This window comes from Pteropus medius, unplaced genomic scaffold (genome assembly GCF_902729225.1).
Source record: "Pteropus medius unplaced genomic scaffold, Ma_sr-lr_union100, whole genome shotgun sequence".
Taxonomy (NCBI): Eukaryota; Metazoa; Chordata; class Mammalia; order Chiroptera; family Pteropodidae; genus Pteropus; species Pteropus medius.
In genome coordinates, this window is record NW_024352784.1 from 16,030,597 (window position 1) to 16,044,727 (window position 14,131).

General features: G+C 34.9%; 1 protein-coding gene and 1 pseudogene across 2 annotated transcripts in view; one reads left to right on the forward strand and one right to left on the reverse strand.

The window, feature by feature from the left end:
• FOLH1 (folate hydrolase 1) overlaps positions 1-14,131 on the forward strand; it is a 47,330-nt gene that overhangs the window by 14,391 nt on the left and 18,808 nt on the right. For both annotated transcript variants that reach the window (XM_039848335.1, XM_039848336.1), the window contains exons 5-10: positions 3,368-3,493; positions 4,554-4,740; positions 7,382-7,475; positions 10,214-10,312; positions 10,599-10,684; positions 11,964-12,083. In XM_039848335.1, the coding sequence (XP_039704269.1) occupies positions 3,368-3,493; positions 4,554-4,740; positions 7,382-7,475; positions 10,214-10,312; positions 10,599-10,684; positions 11,964-12,083 (712 nt within the window). The remainder of the gene's footprint in view (positions 1-3,367; positions 3,494-4,553; positions 4,741-7,381; positions 7,476-10,213; positions 10,313-10,598; positions 10,685-11,963; positions 12,084-14,131) is intronic.
• LOC120590711 (uncharacterized) lies at positions 5,422-5,540 on the reverse strand (annotated as a pseudogene).

Below are 14,131 nucleotides of genomic sequence, written 5' to 3' on the forward strand. Positions count from 1 at the left end.
CAAGATCAGGACGGTGGAAGCTTGAAAGAAACGGAAAATTCTAGGCTAACAATTTAAACAATTCTAGTGCAAGATTGTATTTATTCCCCGTCATAGAACAATAGTACATTGTAAATTTTACAAGAAAGGCATTGTCTGAAAACAAAGCTTTTTTTTCTAACTCTTAGCAATAACTTGCATATCTGTCACACTCATTTTCATTTTCAAAGTTTACTAACATTTTAAAACTGTCTTCTCCAACCCCCTCTCTATCATAATTTGTTTTGTGAGGATTGCGGATTATTCAAAAGATAGCTACAATTTACAGACATTTAAAAAAAGTATTCTCCTCAAAGTTGGTGATATTAAATAGGGATAAATTTCGAGTAGAATACTCTTCACTAAGATAAAATTCACTGAAATCATGTTGGGTAATTTTTCACAGAAAAGAGTGAACTCTGGCGAGGGCTAACAATTATACATCAGACATACAGTGCTATCATTATTAGTGCATTAATATTGCATTGATTTTAAGAAGAAATATAAAAGCTAAAAGTAATCCATTTACCGAAGCAAAAATTCAAATGTCACCTCACTAGACGCTCTTTCTATTTAAAATTGTACCCACCTGAGTACCAATACCCTGCCTACTCTAAACTTTTTTAAAAAGTTTTCTACAGCACTATCACCTTTTAATTTCCTGTATAATTTACTTAAGCTTTAACTTTGTTGTTTATTATCTTATCTCTATGCTGTCCACATGAATGTAAATTCCTTCAAGGTCAGGGATTTACTCTATTCCTAATGAAACCTCTGGGGCTGTTCAGCCAATAGACCAACTCAGGATTTGGGCTATTTAAATAAGCGGTTATTGTCAGAGCACAGGTGATTAATCAGGTTAACACTTTGAAAAACTGCCTTAACATTCTCAATCTGGCTTAGGGTATTTAAGAGAAAATCTAGGTAAATCTGGGCATTGTTCCAGAGGCTCTGTGTTGGTTGGGGTGGGGGGGTGGTGTGTGTGTGTGTGTGTGTGTGTGTGTGTCTGTGTGTCTGTGTGTCTGTGTGTCTGTGTGCCTGTGTGTGTCTGTGTGGGGTCTGTCTCTGTCAGCTTTCAGGCCTTCCAGGTTTCCACCTGGCTATGCAGTCCTTGTCAGCAATCAAAAACAAAGATGGAAGCAGTCTGTAAAGAGTGCTAAATCATAAAGATTGTGATCAGCAAGAATTAGGATATACTCACAAGTTTCAGGGCAATTTTCTGAGGCAGGAGACATTCTAAGCTTGAGTTAGATTAGGAACAGTCTATTGTCTGATAAAAGAATGGGGAAACTGGAGACTTTGAAGCTGAGACATATCTAAAGCCAAGATATTATCCTTAGTCTGAAGTCTAACCAAACTATTCTCTTCATGATTATAGACCTGAGGCTAAGTTAATCTTCTGTCCTAAGGGTTAATGATTAAAACAGCAGGCATACAGAGGATAAAGGCAAGAAAAGTTCAAGTGAGTCACAATGCCATTATCTGGACAAAACCAGCTTGAATTACAGAGAAAAGAACTATACTAAAGAAATGAAGTTTGTGTGTAGTTACAAGCTATAGGGTAAGAAGAGGTGATGCCTATGACATAAGGGTCCTTTTATTAGGTCCTTCACTAATTCCTAGAACACTGCTGGTCATATAACATGACCCTACATCTTCAATAAATTTGTCAAATGAATCCTAGAATCAGCTTGGAAATGACTGTATTTTAGTATCTGTTAATAAATTTGTTGTACAATGCCATGAGAAATGTAGTCCAAGAGGAAAACAATAACCAAAATAAAATTATAGAATTTTAGAAATCATCCAGGACAGGACCTTCAAACTAGGGTGTGTGAAGACTTTCCAAAGGAAGGCATGGAATCATTTTAAAGAAATGAGTTTCATCATCAATTTCTTAGTGTATTCTTTCATGGAATTGAGAATGAGCCTCTGGTGAGGTCTCCACCTCCCTATTTATTTTTCTCTTACTTTACAAATGAAAGATATCATCCATACATCCTAAAACAATATAAAGCTAATTTCTAAGTTGTAAAAAATCTGTGGGGCTCCAAACAAAGAGATGATAGTGATAGATTCTGATAGTTACGTAATGAATGATTTGGCAAGTCAAATGGTTTGCAATTGAACAAAATTAAAGATGAAGCTAATTAAGTTACCAGCTGATATCATTAGAATTAATTTGTGTAATAGATTAGTTTAGGATTTTGGGGTTATAACTTGGAAAGAATTTAAATAATCTAGTGAAGATTTCATAGCAAAACTTCTTTCATTTCTATCCCAAGATTTCTCAAAACTTATGCCTAAAAACAAGAAATGTGAATAGAGCTGAGTGCTTTCTTATTCTAGAAATAGTTTATTCATTCACAGATCCATGACCTAATGTTTTACAATCCCATAGCATTAAGAGATGTATTTCAAGTAAAATTTTATGTTAAGGTATTTTTTATAAAAATTTGTAATGATGTTAGACTCAATTTGATACTATTAATAATTATAATAATAACTTATTCCTGAAGAATTTTCTTATAGTCATATTAAAAATATAAATATTTTTTAAAATTCAATTTGTGTGTGTGTGTGTGTGTGTGTTCTTAATCATGGGAAGTTTGATAGTGAGTAATAAGACTTTCAGGCATACCCAGATTCTAGGTAACAGGAACTGAAATGAAATTTAGCATGCTAGAGGTTAATTAAGGAGTGTTCTCTTGGGATCCGTATTTGTGGCAGGGAGAGGAAGGAATCTGGATTAAGCAGAGGGAAAAGTTTCATCTAATGCCAGTTCAAGGACACCCTCAGCTGACCCCCAGTGTGTCATTATGTGGTGTGTAACTGTATTAAAACTCAGATGTTATACTTGCACATAATTATAGTAATGATATGAAACCAGACCTGTAAACCAGGGATATTACCTGACCTTTCTTCTTACCTGGGGGTTGTGAAGACCCAGTAAGCTACTTTTTCTGAATGTACTTCAAAGAGAATAAAGCTCTCATCAAGGGCTTCTTAACCTCGGGTGCCTGGAGCCCTTAAAATTTCATGCAGCAATGTGTATATTTATATACATTTTTTGGGGGGAGGGGAGGGGAACATTTCTATAGTTTTTTAGCCACTATAGAGGAATCAGATATAAACAAAATTTAATGTTAAATTCCTGTCTCTAACCCAGCTTAATTGCCTTCTCGATTCAAGTTTATTTCTCCTTTTAATCTCTTACCTGAGATTCATGCTTTTCTGATCCGCTTTCTTTCTGTTGCCTCTTTCTTCTTAAAGATGTGAAACAGTCCTTATGCAGAAAAACATTTTTGTATTTAATCTTACTTGTAGAAATCATTTGTGATCTCAACAGGGTGATCTTGTATATGTCAACTATGCACGAACTGAAGACTTCTTTAAACTAGAGCAGGACATGAACATCAGTTGCTCTGGGAAGATTGTGATTGCCAGATATGGGAAAATTTTCAGAGGAAATAAGGTAAAATTCATCTCTTTTTTATTCTCCACAAATATAAATTGTATCTAATATGTGTAAAACCATATCCTTAAAACTTTTTGAGGACCATTATCCTCTCATAGTCTGTAACATGCCCACTGTATAGGGAGGACACATATATTGGTTATAGACAGGGGTTTTAAATTGGATCATTAGAATGTGGCCAGTGTAGAAGTTCAAGGAGAGTAGAGAAGATTTTTCCCATACTTAAAATTCTGCCCGCGGTCTACAAAGAAGCATGTTTTGGATTTGTTGTTAAAAGACAGACCTTCAGTAACTTTGTTTTAAATATTATCTTTGAAAATATTTGCTAAATTAAATTTTAAAATGAATTATAGGTAACGAGATAAACCAATTTATCCATTGCAGTTTTTTTTAACCAAACTGAATTTCTTTTAATATTTAGTAGTTAATATTCCATTACTTATTTTCATCTAATTCAGATCGATCTTCCTCACCACTGCTCTGGATTAATAGACAGGCTCTGTGGTAGCTCTTATGCACAGATCCCACACTCAGATGTGCTGGTGTGCAGTTTGGGTGTTTTTTGTTGAGTTTTAAATGTTCAGCTTATTGTTGTTTCAAGGAGAGAGATCTGGGGACGTCTCTTACACCATGTTTCTCCGAACTCCCATAGCAGTTTTTAAAGTTACTATCACTTGATTCTTTCTCTTTCGTGGGAGGTTAAATTTCAAAAATATTCCCTTTTAACCATAAAGAAATGGAAATCTGGCCTATGGAGTCTAGTTGCTTCTTGTGCTTCTAAACTAGTGTAAGGAAACAGCACATACTCAGTACTGCTCATGTTTACATTTTCCAAAAACTACTGCTCTCAGGGCTCATCCTGCTCTGGACACTCTTCAGAGTCTGTAGTAGAAAAAAAGAAAATGCCAGTTCTCTCTTTGATGTTCTTTGTTGTAGGTCTAATGATGAAAGATTAAAGATAAAAAGTTTGGTTACTTACTTAAATTTAATTTTGAAAATAGATGTGACCAAATTTGGAACAACCAACCTGAGGTAAGAAAAACATTGTGTTTTTCAGGTTAAAAATGCCCAGCTGGCGGGGGCCAAAGGAATCATTCTGTACTCAGACCCTGCAGATTACTTTGTTCCTGGGGTGGAGCCCTATCCAGATGGCTGGAATCTTCCTGGAAGTGGTGTCCAGCGTGGAAATATCTTAAATCTCAATGGCGCAGGGGACCCTCTCACACCTGGTTACCCAGCAAACGGTGAGTGACCAGGCCTCAATTATTTTCACAGGAATTTTAGCAGCGTTTTAAAGTGATTTTAGGAAAAGATGTCCTTTCACAACATACAAAGTACATATTTTTCTTATCCTCTTTGCATCTAAGAAATAAATTAAAAACTTTGGAACTCTGAAAAATTATTGGTGTCTTACTCCTTATTTGGAATCCTTGGGCCTGATGGGTTTTGGAATTTAAAAGTAATACAGTGCGTATTGCCATATGTTGCATAATACTCATGTTGGAGGCTGGCGCAAGATTCAGGAAGCAAGCATATGAATATTTTTTTGCAGCACAAAGTATGAATAATCATACTAAACTGTGTTAAAGAAGTGATATAAATAGATTTGTGTCTCCTTAAGTCAGATTTTTCTGTCAAATGAGTTTACATCAGATCAGGTTTTGTTGCCAAGTGAATTTCCTCTGAATTTATGGTTTCCACAGTTTTTGGATAAAGAATAACAGAAAGGAGATTCTATAAACCCCTAAAAAGTCACATTTAGAATATAGTCCAGAAAATGCTTATTGCGTGTTTGCTGTATAAAGACAATAGTAATCTCTTTTTTTATATATAATTTTTTATATTTTAGGTGAGGCAACCCTTGGTTGACCTCACAGATTGCAAAGAACTTGTCAGTTTACAATCTCTTATTTTTTTATTTTTTACGCCTACAGTACCTGGTCTTCCTAGGTGGTCTCCCATCCAAGTACTAATCTGGCCCAACCCCACTTAGCTTCCGAGATCAGACGGGATCGTGCTTGTTCAGGGTGGCATGGCCATAGATGACAACAGTGATAACTTTTAAGGAGTGTTTCCTAAGTGTCGGCTCTTTACATGCGTTAACAACCCTATAAGCTAGATAGTATTATTATCTCCGTTTGACAGAGGAGGAAAGTGAGGTTAGGAGAAGTAAGCAGTCGACCCTCGATGACTGCTCAATGAGGAGTTGGGATTCAAATCAGTTAGCCCCACTCCAGGGTCCACATGCTTCTCTTGTGCTGAAATGCTCCTCTGTAACACTGTCGATCGTTGACATAGGGAGCTAATTTATTTGAATGTACTCAGCTATTTGATGATATTTACAAAAATCTTTGATCATTTAGTTTATGTAGTTTAAAACTAAGGTGTGTAACGTGGATAAAATAGATTGCCACAGTACCTGTAGAACTTCCATATTTATCCTTTATCTGTGGGGTTCATTTTTTTTTAAATCAAATTGTAGCTTTCTCTATGTACTTTGACTCTGTAAATCTTTTTGGAACATGGTTCATTGTCATAGATTATTTTTGTAAGCAATGCATAGCATGAATCACATAAATATATCTGAGATTTACTTACTTCACCTTTTTATTCTCAAATTTAAAAAACCATTCAACTTCTCCCAAGCTGTTATGTAAAGCTAAAATTATGAACATAAAATGAGATTAACCAGAATATTTCTGCTGATTATCCTCAAATTTAAATAATGATATTTTAGGGGAAAATCATGTTATCCCTGTGGGGCTTAACATTTACTTTATTCTCTTTTGTGCCTTATTCTTTTTCTCTGTTTTTAAAATTTACTTTTTATTATGGAATAGTTCTAACATACACTATATAATACATAATAGAGATAATTGTCAACATTTTGTCAATATGTTTTATTTATTTGTTTGTGTTTATTTATTGTTATTACGCCAGATAATTTTAAAGCAAATTTCATACAACATATCATTGTTATTTTACCCATAGAAAGAAAAAGCTTTTGCAATCATGTAAAGTTTTAGGAGATAATTAAAAATTTGGAGAAAAATGAAAATATTGCCTTTATTTTTCTTAAACCTGAAGAAATGACAGAATGTCTGTTTTTATTTTGAGATAGAGTTTACATGTAATAAAATAGACAGATTTTAAGAGTTCAGTTCAATAAATTTTTTAAATGTGTACATCTCTGTCACTCAAAATAAAATATAGGTCATTTCCACGAGTCTGGAAAGTTCTTTTGTGCTCCTTTCTGGTCTATTTTCACTTTCCCCCACCCCTTCCTCAAAAACACTTTAAGATGTCTATTAATATTGATTAGTTTGCCTGGTTTTGAACTTCATATAAGTGGAATATGTGTTCTTTTGTGCCTTGCTCTATTCGCTCAGTGCAATGATTTGATCTATCCATGTTTTTCTGTGTATTGGTAATTTGTTCTTTTTAATTCCTGAATAGCATTCTGTTGCGGGACCATACTACAGATTATTTATTCATTTTCCTGATGACAGACGCCTGCACTGTGTTCAGTATTTGGCTAATATAAATACAGCTGTTATGAGCAATTTTATACAGATCTTTTTGTGGACATATGTTTTCATCTTTTGAGGGGGTAAATATCTAGCAGTGGAATTGTTGTGCCATAGTACACATTTCTGTTTAATATTACTTTTCAAAAGAGTTATCCAAAGTGACTAATTTTATATTCTCACAAGTGATGCTTGAGAGTTTCAGTTGTCCCACATTCATGCTAACCTTTGAAATGGTCATATCTTTTTACTTTAACAATACTAGTAGATGTGATATGAGAATATGTTTAACGTAACTTACAGGGGACCTTTTGAAAAGGATTGAATTTTTATTAGAAGTATGTTTGACTTTTTTCAGAACATGCTTATAGACGTGAACTCTCAGAAGCTGTTGGCCTTCCCAGTATTCCTGTTCATCCAATTGGATACTCTGATGCACAGAAGCTCCTGGAGTAAGTTTGTGAGAAACAGCAGATGGCATAAGTCTCTTTACTGGCAGTCTTCAACTTTTATGCTTTTATCTCCATTATTTGGTACTGAAAATCTCTTGAGGTGGGTGAGACATCCAATTTTATCAGGATTTTATAGAAAAGTGGTTCTGTTCTGGAATTTACTTTACATGTTGGTGTCTAGTGTGTGACAGCCATGAAAATGAGCCTTTCAGATCTCCAGCCGCAAGGAGCATAATTGATCAATTACTCCAGCCACTGTGCTTTGAAATACATCATCTGTTTGTGTCCAGGCCACACTTCCCACAGGGGCTCCCAGTCAGTAACTGAGTGCATCAGGGATACTAACCCAGGCCCGTGACTGGGAGGCTCGGGACTGCCTGTTGGCTTTGCTCCACTAGTGGCTGCCACCCAACAGTCTTTTCTTCCTTCCCTTTCTCTCTATCCTATATCAGACCTGCATTGCAGTCCGATGGCATTGCAGTCCGATGGCTTTCCCTGCCTCCATTACTATCTTCCACATAGGCCTTTTCTGCTAATGAATTTCTTACTCCTCTAATCCTCTTACTGTCTACTTCGTAACAGGAGCTGGAATAACCCACTGAAAGAGAAAGTTTCATTTTGTTTTTATTTCTTTTTTTCATCCCCCTCTGCTTTCATCATTGAAATGTCTCCAAATGTGTTTTTGCTTAATTTGGCATTGAAACTCTCCCCTTTCTTGTCCTGCTTTCTCCTGTCTGCATGTCCCTTTTTCTTTATTATTCTTTGAAAGTAGTATTGCTAGAGACAGTGTCTGGCCAGTTAGTCCCTTCTCTTCTTTGAGTCCAAGGCATTCTTGATCATTTTATTTTAGTATATGTAAGAAAACTTTTTTTATCTAGTGCAGTGCCCTCATTTTTACAGGCGAGGAGACTGACATCAGAGAGTTAGAGGGATCTCTCCAATTTAAGAGCAATTAAGAGTAATCTGATCTCTTATTTTTGGAGGCTCTTAGCGTTATTACATGGGTTAGGATTTAGAGTTAGGCACAACTTTTGAGGGCCTCATATATTATGCATTTGTCCAAACATGTTTATAAATAATATCTAAATATTTATGTTATTTAAAAGATGCAAGTGATTTTAGCATTACTTCTAATAGTAGAAAACCATAAATTACACAAATCTTCCATAATTGATAAGTGGTCAGATACATTACTGGCTATGATAGCACTTGTACAGCACATGTTGTACAGGAGTACTTAACGATACGGAAACATGCATGTTCTATACAAGTAAATGAAAAAAGATTTCAAAACAATGTGTAGTGTGATTCCAATTAAGTAAAAGGAATTATATTTACACAGTTCATAATTCTAAAGGTTATAAAGTGAAAAATTTCCTTCTTAACCATTACTACCCCAAAGGCATTCAGTGTTATTAGTGTATAACATATCATTGTAGAACTATTTTATGTATAATCTAGCATATGTGTATTCTTCACTTGCCTTCTATAACTTTTTTGTATACTTAATTCTTTGCCGTTTAACTATTGATCATGCTTTTTGCCGTTGTAAAATGCCCATTCATATTACTTGATGCTTTTTATGTGAAATTTTGTTATAAATAGGTAAATACATTTAATAGTATATTACTTGAAATTATATTATTAGCCAAACTACTAGTGTGATAGGATAAAGTATTTACTCTCTGATATAGCATTTTAAAACAATATTATTTATAATTAGTTTTTCATGAGAAGACATTCTTAGCAGTTGTTTTAGTATTGGGTGTGCTATAAATTCTAGGTCCAGTTGAGCTATTCACATTTCCTCAAATACAGAGGCAGGGAACAAGCATTTGTGGGCAGGCACAGAAAAAGGAGGAAACTGCAGTGCGCTCCACTGCCAAGCCTAGGATGTGGCCAGAGATGATGCTGTAAAAGGCAGATTGATGTTTTCCACTCTCAAGTTTGTCTTGAACCTCATTCCTCTATCTACTGCTCTTTAGCAAAGGTACCTTTGGTTTCCACGCTCAAATCAAGAAATAGTCAATCCATATTCTTTATACAGTATAGTCAGATATGTTCCCGTAGACCTGTAAGAACCCCACTATTCCATAAATAATTATCATTATCTCTTTCTCGGTCCCCTGCTGAGTTGGTGGCATGTACTGGCTTGTCTACCTGAATCTTTCTACCTTTCTGTATTAAAAAATAGCATGAAGATTTTAGGGGCTGCTGAATGAAGTGAAATCTTTCTTCTGTTGTTCTTCTTTCCCTAACATGTATATGTGAAAGTACTTTGTAAATGATATCTTTATACATATTTCGAGTGCGTTTTATCAATGGGAGAAAAAGCACAATGGAAAATCCCAAAGAGTTTGACATCAAGCTGTCTCTTCAGAGCATGCTGAAGAGAGCACTCTTCACATGGTTTACTATTGGAAGCTAGTAACACAGAGTCCAAATTCCTAACAAATATTTGAATATCAGCTGTACCACTATCCATCGGCCACGTGACTTTGCTCTGCTGCCTAATTTCTCTAAGCCTCATGCTCCTCATCTATGAAGTGGGGATGATAGAGATGACTTCATAAGAGTTTGACTAAGAATTTAAATGGCATATCGTATGCAAAGCACTTTTCTATCCCTGACTCGTAGAAGCTCTTATAAGCAGACACTCAAGAGAGCAAGATTGTTGTCATTTCAACTTGTAACTTCAAAGTTTTCCCTCAGCTAATACTACTTTTTGTGTTCAACAGAAAAATGGGTGGATCGGCACCACCAGGCAGCAGCTGGAAAGGAAATCTCAAAGTGCCCTACAACGTTGGGCCTGGCTTTGCAGGAAACTTTTCTACACAGTTAAGAGATTATTTTTATGTTAATTCTTTTTATGGGGAGTAAACCTTTTTTAAATAAAAAAGCAATTATGACTAAAAAAGTAAAACTTAGCTAGTACCATCAGGAAACAAAATCACAAGTTGAAGAGGGGGTTATACTTACGTCATTATAACTGGACAGTTGGCCAATGTAATTTTTGCCTGTGTACTTTTAGAAATCTTTTAGACAATGATGTAAGGTTTAAAAATTGTGGGTGGTAATCTTTTAACCAATATTTTTCGAATGTGTTCTTTATGTTTACGTTAGAAAAGTTAAGATGCACATCCATTCCAACAATAAAGTGACAAGAATTTACAATGTGATCGGAACTCTCAGAGGAGCAGTGGAACCAGGTAAGTTAATCATTTGCTCAGCAAACATCGAAATGAGCGCCTCTTCTGTGCCAGGTGCTGCTCTGAGCTCTAGAACCATCAAAGCAAAGCAACTTTTTGCCCTAAGGGAACCTCCATAAACACAAAATACATAAACATGAGGCAATTTTTGTATTGTGATACACGTTGTGAAGAAAAGTAAATGGTGTAGCTTGGTTGGTCGACCAAGGTTAGTGATAAACTGCACCCTCGACTTAGAAAATCGGGAGAAAGGGCAGGGAGAGATAGATTTAAGGTGTTTTCTCTGAGTCATTTGGATTTGTTGACCCCATTTTGCATGGGGAAGTATCTTCAGATAACTCTAAATATCTATATAAAAGATAGCACTCAGAAAATTCAAGTAAACTTGAATTGATGAATCCCTTATATAGCTTTATTTTCTATTGAAGTTGATGAAATATATAGACACCCGATTTCCACAGGATTTCAGATGACCTGGGAATTAATACGTTTTATAGGGTCTTAATTATGTTCCAGTTTTTTGAGAGTTATATGGTTATATATTCCCGACCCAAACAGATCCACTTAAATTGCATCTTTTTCTTACAAGCAGCCAGTGCTTTTTGTTCAGCAATCAAACATGTTGATACACTTCCAGTAAATACTAAATCATATGTAACTGGCTATTGATTCTTACTCAGTACCTATTTTGTGCAAGCTCTATGCTAAGCTTTGGAGATGAAGGGATAAAAAAAGATGCATAACAGGGACAAGGAGTTTATGATTTGGAGGGGAGCCGTACATTTAAGTGTTTGGTAAATGCTTTATCAGATATGAAAAGATCGTCTTGAGTGCTGGGTAGAGGAGCAATTCCCGTTCATTATAGAAAACAGGTACAGTACATAGAGTGGGAAGTGGAGAACTTACTATGTAGCCACTATGTTCTCTTACTCTGAAAATACCAGAAACAAAGTGATAAGTAGTAAGAGAGTAGTAATAAAGAATTATATAAAGATGTGAATACAGATAGTTTTATAGTTAACTTATAATTGCAGATATATATTGCATATATACTTATAATTACTGTACTACGCTGAAGCATATATTTGCATATCATGTTTATGTTTTCTTCGTACGTCAAAATCAGAACAAAATAAGTACTATATTTACACAAGTCTTCAGGACACTTGCTGTCTCTCTGAGTTGTGAGTACTTTGTGCTTAGATGCTATTGAGTCATTTGCAATTTGTATGTTATTGACCTTAAATTACATAAGTAATTTTGCAATAATGCTTTCTAGACAGATATGTCATTCTTGGAGGTCACCGTGACTCGTGGGTGTTTGGTGGCATTGACCCTCAGAGTGGATCAGCTGTCGTTCATGAAATTGTGAGGAGTTTTGGAATACTGAAAAAAAAAGGTAATTTAAATAAAATAAAAAGACCGACCTGTCTAAGTCTCAGTTTAATTCTCTGTAAAGTACATGTAAAAATGCCATCTCATAGGTTTGTGTGAAGGATGAACTGAGAGGATGGATACATGTAGACTACATCAGCTAAGAAGCATAAAGTAGCTTTCAATAAATAGTAGTTATATGACTTAATGTTGGTTAGTTAATTATATTGCTTATTCATTTTGCATTTATTTATGTAATACTATTTACATTATTAATGTTTATATACTAAATAATGATCTGAAATAAAGGAATTATACTGTGAGTGGTTGCTCTTAGCAACTAAGAAGATAGAGTTGGATTTCTTCACTAGAGGGTACACACCGGCACGAGGTCATGAGCCAAAGCTTCCTGGTCTGAAATCTGAGCAGAAGTTCTTTGAGCTCTTCCAGCCTCATATCTCAGGTCACATGTACTCCGTAACTGAGGAGATCAAAGTTTATTCAGGAAAATACTGGTCTTCTTGTCTTCTAGCATACTGTCGAAAATTCAATATCTGCATTCTCACACTCCAGCTTTGTTTTGCTCTCCAGAATTTAGGTTTGTATTCTTAGAACCAGTACTTCAGTCATTTTACAATCTTTATATAAAAGACAAAATAAAATTGAGTTCAAATGGTTGCTTTTTAAAATAATTGTTATACATTGAAAGAAGAAAGTCCATTCTGTTTACTCTCTACAAACAAGGTGTCTGGGAGCTGTAAAAGTTTCGTATTTTTTCAGCAACAATAAAAACAGTGGTAAAAATGTTAAATTTGCATGGTACTTACTTTCTCTGAGGAAACAATGTTTGTTATTCTATTTTGAATCCATAACAACCATGGAGAAGTTTGCCTAGTTATTTCTGTCCTCATTTTACAAATAAGCCAACCAAAGTTTACAGAATCAAGTAATTCGCCCAAGGTTATAGAATTAGTTTGTGGCAGAGTCAGAGAACCAGGGCTTGAACTCAAATTTCTGGCTACCAGTTTACAAAACCATGATGTCTCTCTATAAAATGAAATGTGAAGGTGCTCTATTCGTTTTTCTACACAGCTATCTTATATTTTAAGAAAACAGAACTATAGAGACCTGAATTTACATAGTTCATAAATTAAGTAGTGTTTCATATTATTACAAAAATTTCCATGATTTTGTAAGCAGATTCCCTGTGGTAAATACAAAACATCATTGTGACAATTCTAGAGCCTGCTAAAAGAATGAATGATGAAGAAAAACAATTAATAGGAGATTTGAGTAATACTATTAACAAACTTGAAAAAAATGAAACACTGGACTCAATGAGTATTCTTAATAAGCACAAATGAAATATAAAAATTACAGCTACTTACAATTTTTGGAGCACTTATTAAGTGCCATATTTGAAAATATTCCACTTAATCCTTCCAACAATCAAGTAGTAATTTCATCTTTACTTTGTTATTCTTGGTGAATAGATGAAGAAATGGAGGCTTAGTAGGTTTGAATAACTTTCCCTTGGTCATACTGCTAGTAAGTGAAAGAACCAGGGTTGAAAATAAGCTTTCTTTCACTCCAAGGTCAGTGTTTATCAGTCTGAGCCATAGGACCTCTCCCTATTGAATTATGTCGTTTTCAGCAGCAGCAGACATTGGCATTGTTAACTGAACTCCGTTGACTAATTCTGGCAGAGAGTGGAGCAAATCATACAACCAGCTGACAGTGAACAGTTATGTGATGTCAGAACAACACAGGAGAGTTATAAAGGATGTTCTTTGAGTTTTATCTGCTCTCAGAACACAGGCCACATCTAGCATTTCTTCTTCACTCTAGGCAGCTGCAGACCACAGGTGGTTTCCTATGCACAGCTAATCATTATAAACTTATTAGAATATTTTATGACCTCATAGGATTTTTATTATGTCTACGTTTTTTTTTTTCCTTTTTCAGTACAAAGGTGCTATTTTGTATTAACGAATCAGCTTTAAAATCTTACAAAAGGAAATTATATAAGTAAAGATTGTCACCACATTTCACCCTTCCTAAATAATGATTTTG